General features: G+C 38.3%; 1 protein-coding gene across 26 annotated transcripts in view; it reads left to right on the top strand.

The window, feature by feature from the left end:
• FOXP1 (forkhead box P1) overlaps positions 1-24,354 on the top strand; it is a 631,073-nt gene that overhangs the window by 522,412 nt on the left and 84,307 nt on the right. For 14 of the 26 annotated variants that reach the window (XM_050781328.1, XM_050781331.1, XM_050781335.1 and 11 more), the window contains 5 exons: positions 9,327-9,464; positions 10,508-10,597; positions 16,053-16,206; positions 21,639-21,843; positions 23,501-23,548. In XM_050781328.1, coding sequence (XP_050637285.1) covers positions 9,327-9,464; positions 10,508-10,597; positions 16,053-16,206; positions 21,639-21,843; positions 23,501-23,548 — 635 coding nt within the window. The remainder of the gene's footprint in view (positions 1-9,326; positions 9,465-10,507; positions 10,598-16,052; positions 16,207-21,638; positions 21,844-23,500; positions 23,549-24,354) is intronic. The other 12 variants (XM_050781346.1, XM_050781342.1, XM_050781352.1 and 9 more) reach the window with 3 other exon arrangements.

The following is a 24,354-nucleotide window of genomic DNA, read 5'->3' as shown; positions in this document are numbered from 1 at the left end:
TGTGATAGAGCTGAACTGAAAACGCATTGGGCTGACACTTGATAATCAAAGTTGATTTATTGTTCATTAGTACTGCATTAGCCCTTTCAGGCAAGACAGTTATTTGTGTAGTGGCCTGTCAAGAGTGAGACTGCAAGCACCTGTCATTTCTAAGGCATGAGATAAGCAACCAAATATTAAGAAGATGCAAATAAAAATAAATTTGACTAGGTAAAGGGGCACATAGTAATACATTTTTTTCTTTAAAAAAATAGTATGGATCAATACCAGCCCGTAAGAAAGAAATCTATTGAGGATTATTTTTTAACCCAAAGAACGACTTACAGAAGGAAAGTAATGGGCTTTATATTCACCCGTTTGCCTTAAGAACTTTGTTTCCTGCCCAAATGTTTAGCTTGTCTGACAAAAAGTTGGTTAGTTAAGGAAATGAGAAGCATAACATGTCAATTATCTAATCCGAGTAATTTAGGTAAGGTAGGTTTTTGTTTGTGTTGTGTTAATGAATATTTTATTAAATGAAACTTGTAAGCATGGGTTGATTACATGAAAATGTGATGGCATCATGGCTAAGCTATGATAATGTCGGCTAATAATGTCAAGTGCATTTTCTGCAACATGTATCACTCTCGATTTTTTTCTTCTTTCCCTGGAAGGGAATGATCTCATGACATATAATAGAAAACAACCTAAGTGTCAAAAGAAAACAAAATTAGCGAACTTTTGTCTGCAGCCATAGAAACGCGGATTAACTCATATTTTTCCAGGGATGGAATGGAAACATTCTGCATGAGGATATATAGTGTATTGTCTTCTCTGAATTTTCATTTGACAGGGATTTTAGAGGCTGTGATCTTAATTAAATCTCAACTAGCTGAAATAATGCATCTAAAGGCATGCAGTGTTGCGTAACCTTGCTCAGTTGGTAAACCATAAATCATCAGAAAGCTTATGATAGGAATGGTTGGTTTGAATTTTTGTTGTTGTTGTTTGCAGTTAAATGTACCTTGAAAAACAAAACCCTCACCATCACTGCCTTGCATCTACACATTGTCAGGACCTGTCACTTGAAAGATAAACTCTTTTATGACACTGACCAGTTCTACAACTTCTCAGCCAACCTCCACACAATTGGAAGATACCGTGAAATTAAAATCGAGATTAATTAAAAACAATGAAAGTTCAGGTTTGTCTTGGTTAATGTGGCAGAAACATTGTTTGAGTTACTATGTTTCTGAGACAATCAGGAGAGAGTGTTGTGACTAGCTTCTCAGTCTGTACTGAAATTTGAGTAAAATTTGAATTGACAAAATGAAGGTTGGAGGAATTTATTTTATTATGTGGTTTAGTTGTAGATGAACATCACTAAAGAGAACCTGAAAACCATGTTCTTGGTAACTGGGCAAATATAGTGGTCAGTTAGATTCCACTTCAGGTAGTTCATCATTCCTTGATTTGCAAACAAGGGATAATGTAGCAACAGTTGATCGAGAAGGTTAGAGTAAATAAATACATAAATCGTGTCTCTCTGTGTGTTACATTTTAAAATATGCATTTAATGACAAGGAATTATTAAACAGCTTTATTAACTGTCTAGGTTTCATAAATTATAATGCTTGCAAATATTAGGTTATTTACTTTTAGTGCCTCAAATAGATAGTTTTAACTGCTGCAGTTTTTGATTTATATATATGCTTGAGGAGAAGGAAATACCTACATATAAAAGTTGAGAATGCTGTCTTGTGATAGCTTGATTTCATGTATCTTTGCACATAACATTTCATGTAAGACTAGAAGTTACATTGCTGAGGGGCTGTAGCTCTCTTGGGGCAAAAGGGTAGCTTTATGTGTATCTGTGTGGCTAGATTTGGGGATAGTCTTAACACTGTTAGCTAAATTTGTTGTTTGGTAAAAGGTTTGTTTTCTTGGAAGCAGCGTATCTCTGGACTCTTGTTTTAGTCCTTTCAGAGCGTGCAATACTTCCCTCCCACCCCCACCAAGTGGCATTTTGCATTCAGTCTTATTCTCTTTCATTTAGAAAAGAAAACTCAGGTGTCTCTTAGCTAAACAATCCTTTGCAGATTGTGGGGACTTGAATCATCTGAGAAGGGCTAATCTGGGCCTCTACTTTTGGATTGTAGGAATGCTCTTCATTGAGTCCCTCTTCCAACCTGTGAGTTGTTTGAGGAGAAATTAATTTCAAATGAGAAAAATGAATACTGAACACATACATTGTGCCTCATTTTCAAATCCAGTTAAAAACAACTAATCAATGAACATGCAGGCTAAATGTTAGGGTGAGCTTTTTAGAATACCTTGGTATCATGTTTTAATTTCTAAGCTTTATCTTGCCCTTAAATCTGAAACATCATTGTTCAAATAACTGAGAACAAGGTAAATCAACAACATCAAAAAGGTCGGCTTCTGTGATTTCTCAAGGGCTTGTTATTTTGTACTTCCCAATTCTATTTGATGTCTTGACAAAACAAGATGACACAGGGGAGAATACATTAAATTTTGATTTTTTTCATCTAACCTGTTACAGTTGTGGCAGCTTAATTTCTTCTACTTTTTCCTGAAGATGGCTTTTTGTACAATTACTCTAATTGTCACACCACTTCATGAGGCGGGTCTGCACGGGTTTCCCATTTGCCTTGATTTTACTAGGCATTTTTGAACATATTTTGACCTTTAACTTGTAGGAAGATTTTGGTTGGACTTTGTCTTCATTAGAAATAAATCAGTGAATGGTGAGATTGTCAAAGAAGCAACTGATGTTTTCTCATTAGAATCTCATTTGCACCCTTTAGCTTAACTGTGATGTATAAGGTGAAGGTGTTGGAAATAGGCGTGAGAAACTGTACAATTTGAGAAACTTGAGTTGTAATTCTTTTTAAAGAGTGATTGCACCCTAAGTAAGGCCTTATAAAACTTTGGAAATGGTCTAATTTTGGCCTACCTGTATGTTGAAATTCAATTATAGTCCCTTCCCCCTCTCAGTAATACGAGAAAAAAAAATACATATTTGCAGTTAAGCTCCCTATGAAATTTTCTATGCTGATTAAATCATGAGGAAAGCAGAGCTACAAATTTAATTCTTAGTGTTAGAAAAATCTTCTTTAGACAGAAGATAGACATTATATTTTTCTTCATTTAACAGTAACTGTTGATCTAAAACTATATCCACAAGTTACCTTTTATTTATTTTAATCATGTATGTGTCTCAGATAGGATTAAAACAGTTGCTGTCTCTTTCATTATTTTTGAGTAATACTTCAATTTAAGAGAACTTCTTTAGCCAAGGCCTCTTCCTTTTCCCTTTAAGAACTACAGATCTATGGATAGAATCTTTTCTGGGGTACCTTCTTGGGGTAGTTCTCCCCCCTCCCATTTGCAGCACTTAAAAATGATTTTTGTTGTTGTTGTTAATATAAAATGCCATAGCATGTTTAATTCACATGCACTAAATTGTTTTCCATCCCAGCTACAGGAGAAAGTGGTGGAAGTAGAAAAGAGAAGGCATTTTCTTGATTTAAATAATAATAATAGTTGCTAGGTTGAAAGAATCAGTGCTTATTGAGTGATTATTTTCATGTGTGGCCTCCATTGTTTCCTGTATTTAACAGTTGCTAATGGGAGAAGCGATTTAATTTATGTAAACTTTACATTTTTATGCAAATGAAGCTGATATTTATTAGAGCTAAAACAATTATACTGGCACTTAGTGGAGTAACCTTGTGTGCCTGGGAAATGTTAGAGGAGAGCTGTTGATGTTCCACTAATACCTCTGCTGTAAACAAATATGCATTTATGCCACTTTTTAGAATTTAAAGACAAAAGAAAAAGAAGAGCTCGGAGGGCATTGCTGGAGATTGCTTATTAGGGTTGATAACCTGAAATAACTCCTGATTGGCAGGCGAGCCTTGGCCTTACAATTTTTTTGTGAAAGAAAGATAGCCTTTCTTGATAGAATGTAATAAACAAAACGATAAAAAATGAAATGCTAATTGCATTTTAAAGAGGTCTTTTGAAAAAAAATTTTTAATAGTTGGTTGTATTGTTACTGAGAGAACTGTTATGCTAATGACTGACTACCTAGATGATTTTGCATTAATATAATAACCATTACCTGCCTTAGTGCTTTGTACAGTATTGTGGCAAAATAGCTAAGCCTAAAAGAGTTATACAAAAAGCAGAATTCCATAATGAAACAGAATTAGACTTTCCACATAAATAACAAGCTTTTTAAAAATGTTTTAAAGACCGAAATACTATGTCAGAAGTGTGTTTTCTTTCCTGTATGATAGTTACTTGCGTGGTACCTGGTTGGTTCATTTTTTTTTTTTTTTTTAATACCATGGAGAAATAGAAGCTTTCTAACTTTTCTGTTTGCCAATACCTCTGTTGTATCCATTGGCTTGTTAATTATGAAAACTTGTTTTCCACGGGGGGGCCAGAGGTGATGATGTTTAATTTTCTTCTCCACAGGCTAGCTTGTATATGGTCATAAAATACTTAGCCTAGTTTTTTTTTATTATTATTTTTTAGTGGAGCTATATTCTCATGTTTGGTTTTTTGGTGACATTCTGGAGCCTTCTAATTTAATGTGTTTTGCTCCTGTTATTTGATTAACCAGGTGACACTGCCAAACCTGGTCAGTTACCACCCAAATATAGCCTGAAGGCTAGAACGGAAGTGAATTTTCTGGGACATACATGTGGTGAATGATCAGAGGGTAAAAAGAGTTTCTAAATTATTAACCAGATTAATAAAAATGAAACAATGTTTAAAATTTTTTATCTTCTCATTTTGGTTATTTGTATACACATTAATTATGAGATGATACCTGATGTGCAAAATTTATGTGTATGTGTACTAGGTAATATTTACTTATAGTTGACTGGAGTGTAAACTAAAGAGAGAAAAAAATGATAACATGTTATTTTCAGAATTTATATTGTGTCTTCCCCCCTCCCACCCAATTCCTTCAATTGTCTCCTAGCTTAGAAATAAGTATTGTTTCTCTGAGTGTTTTTATTTGTTTGTTTGCTTTTTAGATTTTTCCCTTCCCATCATCTACCTTTCCCCATTGGACGTTAAAGGAAATAATATGGCATATTATTTTAATAGTCTTTCAGCATTCAGCTGATAGTCATTTTGAAGAAAAAACCGTATCAGGCAGAATTTACACAGTAGTGTATGGGCTTTTAGCAGCAGTTGTTAGTGCTAACACCGTTTTCCCAGTTGCTGGTATTAAGGTAGCAGCAGGCCCATACTAGCAGAGCTGTGATGGCCCAAGCACAGCTGTATTTCTGCCATTCCCGCAGGTTTGTGTGCACCTGGGATCGGCCACACCCAGTTGGTATCAGTCAACAGTGTAGCATGCCGTGTGCTTTTTTAATTCATGATTTCCTCTTGAAACTCCACTGAGGAGTGTTAACTGTGTGCGTTTTTTTAAATTCAGTTTTGTATGCTAGCATTCTTTAAATGTCTGCCAGAAGTTTAATTTGAATTTCTGATCCCTGAAGGCAGCTAGACAGAATCATTCTAGTTCTTCATAAATTGCCTTCTATGATTCATTGTTAACTCATAAAACATACTCATTTCTATATACTCAAACAGTTAAGGTAGTTACAGTATCGGAAATTTTTTTTGGCCTTATATTGAAATCATCTTTTGAGAAAGAAATCAAGAATTAGCTTGAACTCGCAGTTAAGGCCTGAGCCCTGTAGCACAGAAAACATCAGAAATGAATGTTTTTATCTCAAGGAGGTTAAGGTAGATGGCATGAAATCTGAAAAAAGAAAGAAAAAAGTTTCGTTTTTACTGAATACTCTCAAAGAGGGGCCCATAAATATTAGAGTGCTGTAGTTAAAAACTCACATGACTGTTTTAAATACTATTGATTTAAACCACTGGCTAGATTTTATGAATCAAAGTGTAATTTCGAAGCTTTGGCCATATTTCTCAATGCTAAAGCACTCTCTCTTGTGTGCCTTTAGCCGCTTTCCAGACATTCAACACAGGATTAAATGATAGTAGTTACAGTGATCAATAGGTTAAGACTGCTACAATCACTCTTGCCGCTAATGACCTCAGTAGTAATGGGCAATAAAGTGTGGGCTGTAATAGCCTCTCGCTGGTACTGCATGCCCTTTGATTCCTAGTATTAGTAGGGACTAGCTACATGAAAAAGTTGGACGTTGGGAATTAAGGGAGTGGATATATAGGCTATAATTCTTAACTATTTAAAGCCTTAAAAACTGTGCTCAGATTTATTTATTTTTTTTTTTCAATTTTCTACCCCACCATCGTTTCTGGTCTATTTGAATATGTTTGTGAAAGCTTTCCATAACCTCTTTTCATGATATGTTGGAACAGAAACTTTGGGGAAGTCTCGATTTTATAACATTTGTAAATGAAGCTGGAGCCCACTTTGGAGGCCCAGAGTTAACTGGCATGAAAACGTGGTTTCAGATAGTAAAAGTGAAGTGAAGACCATCAGGATATAATAGCCCACTTCTGATTATTCAGAGACTGAGCAGCCCGTTTGGAGGATTACTCAGGCCTCTTGCTTCCTTCCCTCCTTTGGCAGTGCCTGCTGCTGGAAAGCATATTATTACTCATCAGCACCCCCATCAAAATGTCCAAAAGGAAAAAGAAGGGGAGACTCAAGTTCATTATCCTGTTCTGTAACTGCAAAAAAAGGAATAAATGATTATGGGAAAAGGAGATTTAAACCGCTAGTTGGATGTCAGCCTTTAAAAATTGTCTGTACAGGTATATGTCAGTCCTTTCCATGATTCCCCCTTTTATTATTGACAGTCAGGGGACAATGATGTTTCTCCTTTAAGAAGATGCTTCTAGTTCTACCTGAGTTAAGGGGAAAAAACTATTTTAGGAGACATATGTAACTTTTAAAATCAGTTTTATTGAGGGATGATTTACGTGGGCTCAGATATTCTGATTTTCAGTGTTTAGTTGGAAGAGTTTTGATGATTGTATACGTGTGTGTGAGCGTCAAGATAGGGACATTTCCATCGCCCCCGAAAGTTCACCTGTGCCCCTTTCTAGCATAAGGTTTCTATAGCTCTTTTAAAAACAATGACCAGGAGGTTATTTCTATGATGATTTCTGCTCTAACTCTGTTAAGTTCATGTTCATCACCAGTTTAGATTTTACACCACCCTATTCCTGTCTGTTTTCCTGTTCATCACCATCAGAAATTTGGCTCAAGAATATTTATATTGTACATCATCCAAGAAACGCAGAGGAAAAAAGAAACCTTAAACATGGTTCTTTTGTTTGCTTAATCAAACCTCCCCGTATGATGATGCAACTCTCAAGGAAAAGTAAACTTCTATTGTGATACGCTGGCTTTAGCAGCTCAAAGGATACCGATTGGCACCCAGTAGATATTTAAAAATCAGAAAAGTTTCTTCTGTATGAAGACAAAGTAGACTAATTGGAATTAATTTGTAGATGGTTAGATGTTTTGATAATGTCTTCCTGGTGTTTGCCCTAGACTGAGTGCAAGTTCACTGTTCCAATCATTGGTGATATTTCGTGCTACAAATTATCTTTTTAAAAGGATAATTTATCCATTCATATACATCTGTCCCATTTTGCATATGAAAATATTCAGACATGCCCATCTGTTTTAAATTACAGTGTATCTACATCTAAACTTAAAAGGCCACTGGAATAGGAAGAATTCATGGATGACCTTCCAGAGCTGGGTTAATGAAATTTTTCGCATGTTCTAGCTAGTGTTTTCCAAACACACGACACTTGCACATCAACATCCGCACACATGAAACATGCCCACAACAGCAGTGGAGAACGTTCACTGTACATGAATCTGACCTTCAGGAACCATTTTTAGTTCATCAAAATTAGTGATGCTGAGAAATCGGGACATCAGTGCATAATGACTGTGAAATTAGGAATGAGAGCTCGCTATGCAAATGACAGGACAAATCATGTGAAAAAGTCAGGATAAACTGCATATTAAGACATTATGTTACATAAAATTAATACTGCATTTCTGCCTTTTGCTTACTGCTCCCCTGAAAGATTTTTTAATTCTTTTATCTTCTGATCAGCTATTGTCTGCCGGATTTTTTTTTTTAAGTGGCTCACAGGCAAAGTGCAAAACATGTTATTACCTTTTATTGTAATACATGAGATGACAGCAGATCCTTTTTAACAAAGTATATCCTTTACTGCTTCTAGCTTCTTGCTGTCACATGTTTGATTAGAAACCAAAGAAAAGTAAGATGCTTAAATATTACGGTTAGAAGACATACAGGTTTTGTCTTTTCTTTCATTGTTTTTTCTTTCCTTATCTTTTTATTTGGGGGGGTGATTTTTCATGAAATAGTCTTCTTGCATTACGGGGACTGACAAAATGGTTCTCATGTAGTCTGCAAATTAAACACAAGTGCAGTGATTATTTTGAATAGCTAAATTACATTCTAGAAAGCTTGCAGAATTCATAGCATTGTCATTAGGTATCCGCTTGAATACAATTTGTGTAACCTTGGCCAAGACAGCCTGTCATTTTAATGTCAGTGTTTTATCTGAACAAGACATCATCCTTTCAGATACAGTGTGCAGGTTCCTTGCAAAGATGCCCGTGCAGAAACGTGTTAACAGTTGCAAATATGAAATGCTATCAAGTTCATCACTGTAGCTGTTTGTCACTGAAATGTCATGGAAAGCGGCTTTTAATGGTATTGCACATAATATGAAAGAATTGAGACATCTGTATGCTGGGTGAATAAGGAAGGGTAAAAGGCATCATGCGAAGGGTCTGTATTTAAGTTCGGAAGGTGTGTCCAAGGTTCCCTTTCCTGCAAGTCTAAGCGTTCGTTGATTGTTCTTAACATCACTGTCCACAGAACAAGTGGGTCATATGGGCTCCAACTGCAAAGGTGTTGGTTACCATTTGTCTTCTTCCCTCAAACAAAATTCAAGTTTGGGTTGACTTCCCACAGATGGTTTTGACCAAAAACTCACTCTTAATAAGCAATTGAGAATGGTCGTATCCTAACTCCAGTTAGGGTTTATTAAGTTGGTCCTTTCTGTCTGCTTGCAAGGCTGCCTGGAACCCCAGTCAGTACTGCAAGGTTTTATTTTTCTTTCTTTAAAATAAACTCCATGATAGATGAAATAGGATCTGTTGCTGCATCCCCTCTGGATAAATACATGTTGCATGGGAAATTGGGCAACTCTTTAAGCAGGCTGATGGCAGTCAGCCGCTGAACCTGGGAGGCTGCGTGCTTCTGATTTCCTGGCTTCCTATTTATCCTTCATTAACGTTCTAGGTTCCCGTGTCAGTGGCTATGATGACACCTCAAGTTATCACTCCCCAGCAAATGCAGCAGATCCTCCAGCAACAAGTGCTGAGCCCTCAGCAGCTCCAGGTTCTCCTTCAGCAGCAGCAGGCCCTCATGCTTCAACAGGTAATTGTCCTTCCTCCACCTCCAGCCTGTCTCCCCCAGAACCCAGGGGCCCCCATCACTCCATTCACAGTCTCCCCTCCACCAGAGCAGCTTCTTTGCCCAGTGAAGAGTAGAGCAGCGTGGGTGGGGCAGGACACAGACCAGTCGCTGAATAATCGATGTGCTTTTGCATGCCCAAAAGAGAGGAGACCTGCATGGTGACTAGGGTTTGGGCCTGGAGAGTACCCGATGGACTGAGATCAGGGCTGTAATTGGACTTGGTAGCAGTAAGATCTTTTAGGCTTACATGGCTTTACACTCTTTTATTTGGTAAGCCCAGAGGCTCCTAAATGGTGTGAATCAAAGCAAAATGAGGAGCACGTTGGGAGTGGATTTAAATATGACAGCTCTTGAAGTCCCCATTTCAACTCAGAAGCTTACAGATTTTTTTTTTCTTTAAACATAAAGAAGCATTTTGGAGTTTGCTAATTTTAAGGTCCAAAGTTGATTTTACTTCTTCCACGTACGATGTTACTGAAATGAACTTCTGGTTGTCATTGCACCATGGGGACCTAATAGTCAGACTTAACAGCCACCTGAACCAAATAGATGAGATTCAGAACTACTGCAGCGGGAGTCACTGGCCTGGGGTGGTAGGGACAGGATGCAGCAGAAGCTCCCAGACTGTCCATGCACACACGGAATAACACTGCATAGTGCCCAGCCCTGTCATGTAGAAAGCATGCAGTAGAGATTCACCAGACTCTCTCAGCAAGGGCATTTCAGCTTTGTTGTACTATCAAAGGTCATTCTTTGCCTTATTTTAATTAGTTTGTGTAGAAAATGGTATGTTTTTCATCAGTTCATTTTGGAAATTACTTTTCAAACAATAATGCCAAGAATAGTCAGTGTGCGCTGAATTTATTGTTGAGTTTCAAACTAAAGGTCAGGCCATTACAGATAAAAGGATGCTATTTTTCAAATCACAGTTTGTGTATGGCACCAAAAGGGACAGTGGATTGGCGCTACCCTCTGTTACTTACCGTCCTCTCTTTCCTTTGTAGCAGCAGCTTCAAGAGTTTTATAAAAAACAACAGGAACAGTTGCAGCTTCAACTTTTACAACAACAACATGCTGGAAAACAGCCTAAAGAGGTACCGACAATACATATTTTACTTTCAAACCACAGATCCCAGAGGACTATCTAGTGGCTATTAAACTGTCATTCATCTTTTAAATGATTGCACAACTGAGCTGACTCTATCGGTTCTCAGCTTTCAGACTGAGAGTTATTGTCCTGTTTTCACTCAGATTTTTCTGGGTTCCATTTGCTTGCTGCCACATATTTTATAACACCACTGCACGTGTATCTGTGTGAGGATCAGGAGAGGCCTCATTGACAGAGTCTTCAGGTTACTTTTTGCAACCTGGTAACAACTGAGGGCCAGAATGGAGCTGGGGGAAGTGAAGTGCTTTCAGGAAAATTTTACTTGGATGCACACTTCAGTTTTTTGTTTTTTTTTTTTTTCCCCCCAGCTCGGAGAGCTTGGGGGTGTGGTGATGGCCTTTTCCATTGGAAGAATAACCCCTTGTGAGGTTGGATAAACAAACAAAAAAGTTAGAAGAAGATTAAACATCCACATCTTTTGTTTAACTTCTTCATGCAAGTTGTACATAATATAATTGCTAAAGGCATGTACCAGAGAGCATGAGTTGAAGTTAGAGAAGGCTCCAGCTTGGGTTGTGTTTTCTTGAGAGGTGGGGAGAAAAGTATATCATAATAGCCTCTATATGCACCACGCTTGATAGTGTCCATAACTTACCGCATTATGCCACACCACGAAGGTTGACAGTATTCATCCCATACATGGTAAGGCCTTTCCAGGGAGTTACCAGTTCACCTTCTACTCAATTCTGTGTGGGTGAGACTCAGTTGTGGGAGTATCTGTGTGCATGTGTGCGTTATTGTGACATCTTTCTACCCATTCCAGAGTTATCCAATTTAACTTGCCGCCTCATATTTTTACAGTGGACTGAAATTCTTTTTGTTTAAGTGTTCTCCTTGGGATGACACAATTTATAATTCTATATACAGCACCTCGTCCACTTTAACAGCTTCTTCACCAGCCCTAAGCAGGTGGCCACTTTTGTTCTTTTGCAGGGAGTCTTACCAGGTGACTCGACGTCCCTGTCGCTCACCTAGGTGAGGATGCCGGGCTGTGCTACTTTTACACCCTGGGAGTGACCCAGACATTCTCCCTTTGCTGCCGCCTCCCTGGACACAAATTAGGGATGTTTTCCATGTCCTGCCAAGTTTTCACCCTGGAGTCCTGTTGAGCAGCCCGATGTAAACCCCTGCAGAGTAGGGGCAGTTTTGGGGTGAAGGGGAGGAGGTGTTTTAATGAAAATGCTGACACAACCTTAAGTACAGTGGCGCGCTACCGGGTGCTGCTATAATAAAAAAGGGAACAGATTAAAAAGTGTCTAAAATGTAAATCTAAAGGACTAACAGTAATTAAAATGGAAATGGCACAGGGAGGGAAGGCATGTAATTGTGAGATATCACTGTGCAGAAGGCTCTCAGCTTTGTTTTGCTGGCTGTTTTTCTAATTCAGCAGGGCTTACTCATCAGTGGCAGTTCAATGCGCGTTAATGACTCTGGGATTGCAGGCATCACTCTGGACAAAGAAATGATTATTGTGCGGTCAAAAGAAGTTCAAAGACAAGAAGGGAATTTCAGTTTTTTCCTTAGAGATCCACATTCAAGAGCATATAAATTAAGCCAAATGTTAAAAACCACAGTCTGAAAGCTGACTTCAAAGTCACAACTCTCTAATTAATGAACTGCGAGCTTCAGTTTGGACAAGTTGTGGTTTGATGCGCCCATAAATCAACATGACAGGCCTGTTTCACAGTCTCAGACAGTGCTTGTCATTGAGTCACATCAGATGTAAACACAGCAGAAAAAAGAAGGGGTATGAAGGAGGTGCAATTGATCAACAGAATTGGTAAAAACCCACTTTTGAAGCACATTATGCATGATCACAGGAAATGGTTACAGCCTCAAGAGGTTTCCCCTTCTGCTGTTGCTTTTTTGAATCAGATTGCTAACAGCCTTCAAAAGGGAGAATAAGAATTATGGAGTTTCTCCCCTGTGGCTTGCAGGCAATAACCCCCTGTTGTTATTTTGTGCTTCTTTCTTTTCAAAGGCATCAAAATTTAGTTTTTTAAAGATCTTTAACTCTATATTTGAAGACAAACAAAAAAGGGCTGCCACTGTCATTCTTATCAGTTACCAGGGATTGTGTTTTTCCTTTCTGTTGCCACTTCTTATTAACCTCTTATTTGGTCTGTGAGACATAGTTTGGAATGCACGTCTGCATGCTGGGAGAACATGAAAGTTCAGATGAGCTCAGAGGGCAGATAAAGAAATGTGAAGGGGAAAGTTACACAGCAGAAAGAAGGATAAAAGTTACCTCTCCCAAATTGCTGTTGTCAGAAAGGAGAGCATCTCAGAGCACAAAGATGATAGTGGTGTCTGAGTTTGGGAAGGGAGTGGGGGTAGGCAAGGAGAACACTTCGTGTCTAAACAAGGAGAAAGCGAGACATGGTAGGAACATTCTTGCGTCTCCAGGTCGCTAGGTTTGCTGTGGTCCATGCTTTGTCATCCATTTCCCAGGCAAAGGTGACCCAGAAAATAGGTTGCTTTGAATGTCCTTTGAGATAGGCAGACCAGTGGATGGGTCTCCTTGGATTCATGGTGCCAGTGGAGTTGTCTGAGACCCAGGTAACAATGGTTAAGAGATCTGTATTTTCCTGAGGTAGGGACCAGTCTCCTTGAATTATCATGCAGGTGGTAGTCCTTTTGTGCTAAAATGAGGTGGAGTCACACAGTAGCAATTTCATGATGTGGACTGGTGGTTATGATTTTAACAAGGTTTGAACTTGGATGTTGACAGATGGAACAAGTATGTTAATTTACTGAGTCCCCAGTCATTAGTGGCTCATAATTTTGTATTGTCAGGCTCCCCCCCACCCGCTTTTTTTTTTTTTTCCTGTTTTGATTACCTCTGCAATAAGACACCTGATCTTTGGCCAGAACAATGTACCTTTGCTTTTTTTTTTTTTTTTTTTTTTTTTTTTCCTTCCCTCCTAAAGTTGCCTTGAGATGTTTCCCTGAGAAAGTTTGGCTCCATATTGGGTTGGACGAAGACAGGACCTTCCTTAAGAAGATACGTGCTCTTAGGTAGGGATGTAGGGAGGAAGAGGATGTAGCCCTAGTGCAGCTATTGAAGTGACTGCTCGTGAATATTGGACAGAAGTGGTGAGGAAAATAGACAACAGAATTCATTTTAAATCGAGCTACAAAAAAAGATTCCATCCTGTGCGGGTGAGGTAGGCTAAGTTGATTGTTTTAAAAGGGCCGTTTGTCCCGGGCAGTTATGACAGTTTATGTTAGGCAGTAGGGAGTAGCCGAAGAAAGGAAAACAGACCTTTGACTGCAGCTCTAGGGAGGGGATCCGAAACGCGAGGTTTATCAGGGCATTTTAGCATTTTAACACTGACTACTGACCTGCCGAGGGGACTGCACGGAGACCTTTTTTGTATGCATTCAATTGTGAGAAGTAAACAAATGGACCCGTATCCTGTGTTTGGTAACTGGGTGGGGAGCGCAGTTTGGCAACCAGTGTTGCTTTTAAATTCTTTCTTTGGACAATGGGCCTTGTATACTTTTATATCCTGGCTTTTCAAACGTAGACAGCTTTCATGAGCTTTTCCTAGGGATGGCCACAGAGACAACAGAAAAGGCATCAGTCATTTTATATAAATACAAAATTTTTAAACATTTCATTTACAGTAAGACAGGAAACACCCTCCCCAACCTCCAGCTGTACCCCCCCATTATATTCTGCTTTCAGAAGAGCTAATTCCCTGATCTTTTATTGTGTCAATGTTGTTTTTTTCTCTTCCTTCCCTTTTTTTGTAATGTTGTGAGTTAATATCTGTTGAAGAAGTGAAAAAATCATTTTGACATGAATATAACTATCATTGGGTTTTACATTAATGTGATAACTTGGGAAGGGGTGAAAACAATTGGATCATTTTATGCATGCTGTTTTTAAAATGAAAACACTGGCTTTTCATTTAAATTTATTTAAATTTTTGTTGTTAGTGGTATAGAATTTGTTTTTTGGAGTGAAACTCAATTAACTTTCTCAGTGGCATGGTAGTAAGTCTGAAATTGGTTGCTAATACGAGAATGATGGTTTTTACTGTAAAATAAAGTACATGAAGACCGAAAGGAAACCACCATTTTTCTCTTTCTTTGAACTTTGCATCAGAAGGTCTTGATATACATACCATTTTATGGATGTATCAGATCAAGGTCATGTGTTAGGTTAAGTGAATGCAGTTGTTTGTAAAGTATAGTTATTAGCCAGAACATGTAAGCTCAGAAAGGGCTTGGATAGTCCTTTTAGTTGTAAAAGTCTCTGTGATCTTTTGAATCATACTCAGAATTAGGAACACTGATCTTGTTCTTTTCTTGAAGAAACTTTTTTTTTTATGCCACAGTTTGGGAAGCGTTAATTTTCCTTTTATAATTGTTAGCCATAATGTGGCTAAGACCTCCACCTCGATACGATTCCTAGCAGATTAAGGATATTAGATAATTTCCTTCTATTTATTGTGCTACTGCACTGTATTCTCTTTCTATCACTCAGATAATTACTGAGGAAATCTACATTAATTTTTTTTGGCTGAAGCAAGGCCTGCTAAACACAGGAATGATGTATTGATGTTTTACACAACAAAAGTTTTCCTCCTGTCATCGTCCAATCAACAAAAAGATATTTATCATATCGTAAAGCCCCTTCTTTTCAAGAACAAAGCAGATGGGGGAAGCAGGACAAGCAACCAGAGCTGGGGGTTTCTGAGACTAAAACCATGTTAAGGCATCTGAAGCTTAGACTGTCGTTCATATTAAACTCACAGTCGAGTACGATGTTGTTTGCTAAATTATGAATGTGTGTAATTAAAATCTAGTGGCTGTTTCTATGAAAGATTTACAATGTTATTTCATCGTTTGTCATGGCTAATTAACAATATTAGATGAAGTTTTTCTTCTTCAAAGGTCTGATTTTTTCTCATTTATTTATGTCAGAAGTGATAAACAGAGTAGTTAAAAGCTTCTGCCGGTGCAGGCAGGGAGGGAGGCAACTTGTTCTTTTACACCTCAAAGGTTCGGGGTTCAAACCCCTTCCGACTAGAGTGACGCAGTCTTCTCTCTAGTGTGCATAATCAAACATTTCAACGTCTAAAAGTTTACGTCTTGATGACAAAACTCAGGCCTTTCAAATGGGGGGAAGCTGGTTTGATTGACAAATTATTTGTTTATGGGAGCAGGCAGTAGAAAGGTAACACACTCACCTCCCACCCCTCTTCAGAGGAGGTATGTTCTGTCCCTTTTAAACCTTGACATGGAGCCCTCCACTGAGCTCCAGTGACCATTCTCAGCATTTGACAATGATGATGAGTTTTGAAGTGTCCATACTTTTCACCTTCCTAGGGAAGTGGCCATCTCATTTTTGTCTTCGTGATTTCTTACAGCAACAGCAGGTGGCTACCCAGCAGTTGGCTTTTCAGCAGCAGCTTTTACAGATGCAGCAGTTACAGCAGCAGCACCTCCTGTCTTTGCAGCGCCAAGGCCTTCTGACAATTCAGCCCGGGCAGCCTGCCCTTCCCCTTCAACCTCTTGCTCAAGGTATGCGTTCATTATACAGAAGGCATAGCTCTGTGAAGACTTTGGGTGGACGTGGTGGGTTGTCTCTTGGTATATCCGTTAAGGACATTGTCCATCAAAACACGCACATAGATTCTTTTGAAGAAAAATGGAGTGGGATCATGATGGACCCATGCAGAAGGTGAAATTCTTGTTGATGCCAAAATGAAGTCTTACAGTGGTCTGAAGGCTTAGCTATACTATAGCAGAGCAATCCCACTGTTAGACACTCTTGGAGTAAGGGAATGAGACACTGCTTTGCACTTACTGAGCATTTTAATGGACTCTTGTAGTGTTTCTGTTTGGAACCACAAAGGAATTTTCCTGAAGGCTTTTATTATTCATTTAAGAGATTTTATACCATGTAACATGTGCTATTTTAAATCTTAGTAGGGCTTTATAAATGCCACATTTTAATATGTAGAGATAAATTCAGGTTTATTTTTCTGTAAACGATTAAAATCAACGACTTTCTCTTATAAAAGCCAAAGTTGTTTTTTGTTTAGTTTCCTTTTTTTTTTCTTTTCGCATTCATCTGTTGATTTTTGAGCAAGTTAGTTCTATACTCATCAGAACAGGTACCATTTCAATCTCCAGTTCCTCAACAACTGAGATTCCTTGAAAAGTAACATTTTAATACATTTAGTGAATTTCTTTTGCAGAGCCCACTGACATTTTATCCCAAGGGTGATGGACATCAGAAACAAATGGGAACTCTCAGTGTTTTTAGGACATCCTCTTGGTTTAAGCAACTCTGACTTTCACATATGTCATGTGAAAGCAGATGGATTATTCAGAACTAGAAAGGAAGGTGGGAAGGGATGTCAAGAGGGAGGGAGGGAGGGCGGACAGGCAGGAAGGAAGGAAAGAGAAAGTAGAAAGTGCCATGCCTGTGTTTTGAAACACAATTCCTCCATCTATGCGTGGCAGGGCAGATTTGAGTTGCCTCCTCGAGGCCAACAGTTCTTTGAACTCTAGTAGATTTGGATGTTGGTTTATATGTACCTTAACAGCTGGTAGCTAAAGCCATTGATTGGTGTCTTGGATTCAGTTGCCTTCTAAAGAAGGTTAAAAATATGGAACCTCCTTTGTGTTGCTTAAGGCACGGCCATTTGTTTGGTAACTTTTCGTGTCAAGTGAAGTCAGGGAAGCGGATCTGCATTTGAATCTTTTCCCTTAAGTCAACCACACCCAACTTCTGTCCCTTATGAGGCTGATTTTGTTTTTACTATGGAGACCAGGGCTTTTTCCTCTTAACCTCTCTCTTGCCTCTCCACTCCTTTTTCTGCTATGACTGCTCAGCTGCTCGATACATACTCAGCATCTCCATTGTCAAAATAGAAGATATCATAACTGAGCAATAAGGAGAAAAGAAAGGATATATAGATGTACATCAGTGAATGCATTTTTGTGCTTGCAGAATGTCATAGCATGTGTTAATTACATCTTTGGATTTATTGTTGGAAACATGGCAGGCTGTTCTGACACACCTACCGGACTTGAGCTCCAACCTCTCTCATCTTTTCCCACCACTCCTATACTATTAAGTTTGCTCACTAAGGTTCATTGTTATAGTACATCAGTTAAGCTGTCCAAAAGAGGGCAATTGGGCAGTGACAAGACAAGCTCATGTGTAATGTGAAAGAAATGAATGTGGTGATGCATGAAGTGTAATCACTGCAGTAACATATCAGAGACACTGGTAGGTAATTCACTAGTCATGACATTGATTGATAGGCTTAGCAGTCTGCTGTAACTATTAGCCCCTGCAACATTAGGAAGAAGCATATTTGAAATCTAAGGGGTGCCTCAACGTGTGCCCGAGATGGAATAAACGTAAATACAAATATTTCTGGTGTCGGGTTCTTACAGTAAAATGAACTACCAGTGTTATTTCCATCTCTCTGAATCAGGAGGTTGGTTTTGTCCCCCCACTCCCTCATCCAAAGTGGCTGGAGAATTCAGTCATGTTGGACTAGAACACAGTTTTTTTTTTATCAGAGAGATGATGGCTTAAAACTGATGTCATTATGAGGTTTAAATCAACTTTCTGCTTGCTTGAACATGGTCACCTGGGTATGGATGTACAAGGACAAAAAAAGGTTGATCAACTCTGTTTGTCTTTGAGCCAGTGATACCTGGGGTTGTAAAATTGAGTTCCGTGAACAGTAATCTGTCATCTGTCCCCACAACATACATTTTTTAAACCTGTGCCTGCATTTTCTTTTATAATGAAGGGGCCACTTGTCCTGGAAAAAGAAATGTTGCAAGGCATGGTGGTTATCTGCTAAAAATACTGGTAATGCCCACTTCATAAAGAAATCATCAAGATTATTTTACATACCTGTTCATGGCCTTGCCGAGTTAACCTTAAACATGTAAATGTCAAGTATAGGAATAGATAGAGAATTAATATTTTGAAGGCCTTTTTATCCCTGAAGGTTTTATAATATGAAACGGAGGGATATTTTCTGTTGTTTTTAAGGTTATTGTAGGGTCTTCTCTCTGCCTTACGTAATTAGCCTATCTGCTTTTCACCCTGGTCTCTTTAATCATCTCATCCTCCCTAGCACCAGTAATTTCATACAGAAATATTCTTTCAGTCTTATTCTGACCTTTTAATTTTTAAAATGTAAACTCTGGGTAGCAGAAAATTACATGCTTTGTTATGTACCTGCTAATGGATTTGTTCAACTTCATACTGTTATTCTTAGTCTACCATTTTGGAAGAAATACATACTTTCTGGAAATTTGTTATCCATTTAGTCTGATGAGTGACTGGGTTACCTTTTATCTGTCTAACATGAGATCTTAGCTGTCAAGTAACAACACCTTTTGGTAGGTAGTGCTCATTGAACTAACAGTTTAACATCACTAACGATATATGGCATTGATGGAGGAAAGCCATTTGACTGCTTCTGTGTTAAGTGTGATGAGAATGTTCTTAAAAGTAATTATCACATTGCAGTTTGACCCGGAAGTATCGCTGTTGTCACTTAATGAGTTACTATTTTTATTTACCATTTTTCTCTATGGATAATGAAACTGATTTGCCAGCCCATTGGAATAGATGGAGAATAGAGTAATATTAATGCACCCTGTAGGTATAACAAGTGCTGAATACCTTTGTCTTTGTCTTTATTTGCTGGATAAACAGCTTACTTCTAAAACAGCATTGAAGTTCTGCTTTTCTTCCAGAGAAAGCGGGAGTTAACACAGTTGTCAGAACCCTGTCCTAGTCTTCCCGCCTCCCATGCAGCTGACCCAGAAATCAATTAGTTTGAGTTGAGAAATAGGTGGCTTGTTCTTTTCATGCGTTTACTCTCTAGAAAATAAAAATAGGTGTTGACTTGTGTGGTTTTATATCAACATGACATCATCAACAGACAAGCCTATTAACTGTTGTTTCCACTGAGTAAACAGTGGTCTGAGGGTCACCCATGTTCACAGGTAATTGTTGGTGTGCAGACAACAGTAGCAGGCCTGCCGGCTACAAATGCATCCCACCTGTCTTCGAAAGGTGTTTGAAAATAATAGTCCAGATGCAGCAAAACCGGACATGGGGTTGTGGAGTGACCTTTCCCTTTGTTTAATTTGCCTCCGAGGTTTAATTTCAGGGGACAAGTAATAATTGAATATGCTTAATAACTAAATGCTCATTTGGGACAAAATCCATCAAAATATAATTGGCATTTGATTTTTATGAAGGGAGAAGAAAACCGACTTGTCTGTCGAGGATGCCTCCTAAGAATATCTGACCACTTAATGTATCATTTGAAGCCTCCTTTATAATATATATTAATTGCAAATACTTGAGCATTTGAACATTTTCGTGGAGAACCGTTAGGAGAGACCAACTGTTTTTGTTAACGCTCCTCTCAGAAAGGCGGGGAAGGTTATTGGTCTGCTGTGCAATAATTTACTCCTCTTTGATATGCAAACGATCCACGGTGAATATAAAAAAATCCTATCAGACTCATTTCACAGTTCTTAACCACTCGGATTCTCTGGAGTCCATCGCCTCATTAGACCAGTGCTCTCCAATGCTAGCATAATTAAAATCTTTAACAGTTTAGCAAAGTAAAGATGTTTGGCTGATCACGTTGAGATGATTATCTATCCATTGTATTCTAAATGACAAAAATAAATTAAATTTAGACCTTGGCATTTTTTATTATGTGTTTCAAATGAATATAATGCACACAGCCTTCTTTTTTAATTCAATACCTTAGGTTTGGTAAGAAACATGCCTGTTTCGGCTGCTGCTATACAGTCAGAAAATGGCAGGCTTTCTGGGATGGCTATGTTACAGTTGATTGAAACAATGAACTGCAATCCAGACGTCCACTTCTAATGTGGTATTGCCTTAGGATGTGCAGGGTTTATGATTTCAGTGTTTCTCCAAAGGAAGTTATGTTGCTTGTTGTCGTTGTTGTGGTTTTTGTTGTCATCTAGCATATTTTTATTCTGTGCATGTATGGGGTAGAATATGCATTGAGGTGGGATTTGGAAACCTCGGCTACAGAGGTATGCCACCAAGATAAAGACGAAGAGGCCCACAATAGTGAGCGTGGCATACTGATTGTATCCCTTCTTGGGGGAAAACACTGGATTCACTTCTTAAAACCCATGTCCATTTTGATCCCCTTTAAAAACACAAGAGAACTTTATTACTGTAAGTTTATTTTACGTTTTCATTTTATTCTGCAATGGTTCATTACCATTGATCTAAGAAATGACAGTAATAACAGTGTTACTTGTATAAAAAGTTACACAGTTTTTCAGTAGACACATCCATCAATTAAGCATGTGGTACTAGAAACCAAAATTAATGAGGAAGATAGGTGTGTTAATGAAATAATCATAGTATAATCAATTTGACTGTTAAAAGTTGAAAAGCATTTCAGGAAGACGATATGAATTCATAATTTATGTCTAAAAGTGATTAATAAAAACTATATTTAATAACAAAGCTATTTGTCATCATTTAAGACTTAAGCACAAAAATTATTCATTTTGTAGTTCATGTTGTCATAATAGTATAGTTGAACAAATTTATTTTGAGCCCTTCTTTGTGTCTAAAACTAAGGTAACATCTATCTACTTTTCATCAAAAATTGAGAAATAACATTTCGGATGGTTAGAGGCATACCGTTGTGGCAAAGTAACTGTGTTTTGAATCCTTTTCACCTGAGTCTCTTATGTGCGATGAGGGCAGCTTCCACTCAGTTGCTCAGTAGGAGGACACACTTTTTACTACCACATCTGCCTTAGTTGGGAGGGAAAAAAAACTGCACACACCAAAAAACCCCCCTAACACTAGGCTTTGTTTACTGACTCTTTGATTTAATTACTGTTTGAAGAGGACGGAATTAGCTGTTAATTGATTTAATTATCCAATTTGTTTGTTTCAGGCATGATTCCAACAGAACTGCAGCAGCTCTGGAAAGAAGTGACAAGTGCTCATACTGCAGAAGAAACCACAGGCAACAATCACAGCAGTTTGGATCTGACCACGACATGTGTCTCCTCCTCTGCACCTTCCAAGACCTCCTTAATAATGAACCCACATGCCTCTACTAATGGACAGCTCTCAGTCCACACTCCCAAAAGGGAAAGGTAGGAAGCAGCCACTGAGATGGGTCCAACACTGCCTTTAACATGAGAGGGGTGGGTGGCCCTGCCTCACCATATATCTCAGTGATCCCTAATTGGATCCATGTGACTTGAGTGTGCATATAATTACTGAAGAATGTATTCAGTATGGTTTGGGTGTGAAGCATCTAATTATTTTCACCTTTTCAACATGGAATTAGCACTTATGTAGATCTACTCTCAGCTTAGGAACCCGGGCAGAAGTCGTGTAGTTTCTCATTGGATGGGTTGGATTTCCAGGCTTCCAGGCCTACTCCTTCTGCCAAGTGCTCACTCCGTACAAGCTGAATTCCTTGGCTGGAAGTGCCTTCAGGGAATAGTAGTGTCTGCTGTGGGCAATTTTGAATTATGGTTTGAGAAAACATAGAACTTATGTTACTCTACATTGCTCCCCTTGAAGGCTGGGCGCCCATGTTTTTCATCATTGTGCCCCGGAGCACATGGTCTTCCCCGTATGTATTCTGAGTGAAGGTTTGGAGGATGGAGAGACAGAAGAGGTAGTGGTGGTGGCGGCGGGTGGAGGCGGGGGGTCTGTTGTATATATAGTCACATAAACAGACACAGCACACTTTCTCTTCATCGTGGGATAGAGTGTAGTATTGTCTTAGCAGCTGTATTCCTATTTAGAAGTTAAGACATTTTATTTTTGAATTGCCCTGAGTTTTACATGAATGTTACTTGAAGCTGAGCTTGTTTTAGAGATCCAGAATATGTCATGTTAGCATGCGGTTCTAAGAAAATCTTTTAATTCATGTTATTGTATTCTTAGTACCCAGAAGCATTAATACCACTGTTGAAGTGCTTTTCAAGAATAGAAAATACAGTGCCCCTAAAATTGAAAACTTTTTTGTTTACTATTCCTAAACTGTTTTCTGTATATTTCATAGGCAGAGCTTCCACACACAGAAGTAAAGAAACCTTAAAAGTAGTATGTGACAGTAAATGCCATTTCTATCAGGAGAAAGCAAATTCTGTATTTTGTTTTTTAATAAAAATGGCTCAGTGAAAAAAAATTTAATTGTATATTTCAGTTATGTAATCACAAATATAATTTCGTGTATTTCTCAAAATACTGAGTGTTTAAGAAGCCTACTGTTTAATTGGATGTATATCTTTATACCAGAAAAATATTATCTGAACACACACACAGACACACACACACACACACCATGTTTGAGTGTAAATCCACGAGTGGTTTCCAGAGATGAGGATAATATATATGTTTTAACTAAAATTTTCAACTATCCTTCCAAGATCATTTTGGAATTTCTGAGGCAGACACCGAAAAACTAAAAGATGCATTAAGCATATTGGTTTAGAATAGTTTGAAGAATAGATAGAAGAATAGAATGGTGGACACTGAAAATCAGTTTGGAGCCATTGGGTGAAATGTGGCTTCTGTTGTTTCCAGCGAGGATAGATATATATGTCTGGAAGCCAATCTTAGCTCTTGCTTTACAATCTCTTATAATGTCTTTATTTTTTTTTTCAAGAAAGAAAACCTTAGGGAGCATTAAAGAAAAGGTTCTAGGCTGTTGTCCTTTGCTATACTTGGTTTTGATGTCCTAAGGTTGATGCGTCCATTTACTGCAGAGTGATTGAATTACATCTTTATCCATAGGCAGAGCAGGAGGCCATACACTGAAAAACGCCGACTGATGCACTTAAGGTATTTGTTGCAATCTCATCGGCTGTTGTGGAGCCTGCACAGATTTCCTGTGACATAGAAAACTCTTCTTGTTTAGATGCACTATGCTCAGTGTCATTTTCTAAAAGGTTATATATCTGCAGTCAGGTGATAGATTAGCAAGGAGGCAAGTGGGAGAAGAATAGCCCTTTTCATGTCTTAAGGCACATTTGAAAGTAAATGGATCTAAGAGACAGCCTAATTCTGGGAGACTAAGTTTGTTTGAATTTTTTTTTTTATGCTCCTTATTTGTCTGCACAAAAGTTGTGCTTAATCTTCATCATACTACACACCAGAATTAGAATATGGATCAGAAAAGAATTCAGATTCCAATGAGCCTTAATCTAGATGTAAAAGCAGACTGAGTTTTCCAATCGTACATGCAAAAAAGAAGCAACTATGGAATTATATGCCACTACTTAATCTCTTGAATCTCTCAGTTTATATTAGCTGGTAGGTTTCTAGACGTGGCTGGATTAAAAGAAAATTCCGGTCAGCACATTTTAACTGAATGTAGCTGACAAGACACATGAGCACCTTCAGTTAAAGGTAGTTGAGTTTAAGCTTATAGAATTGATAATTAAAAAATCAGTTAGGTCTGGTACAGTGGTTATCTCAGCACTTTGGGAGACCGAGGCAGGAGGATTGCTTGAGGCAAGGAGTTCAAGTCTAGCATGGACAACATAGAGGGACCCCAATTTCTATTAAACTTTTTTTTTTTTTAATTAGCGTGGCATGGTGGCATGCACCTGGAGTACTCCAGAGGCTGAGGTGGGAGGATCATTTGA

Source organism: Macaca thibetana, chromosome 2, assembly GCF_024542745.1.
Source record: "Macaca thibetana thibetana isolate TM-01 chromosome 2, ASM2454274v1, whole genome shotgun sequence".
Classification (NCBI taxonomy): domain Eukaryota; kingdom Metazoa; phylum Chordata; class Mammalia; order Primates; family Cercopithecidae; genus Macaca; species Macaca thibetana.
The sequence above is the reverse complement of the archived record's forward strand: the minus strand, read 5'-3'. Positions and strand labels throughout refer to the sequence as shown.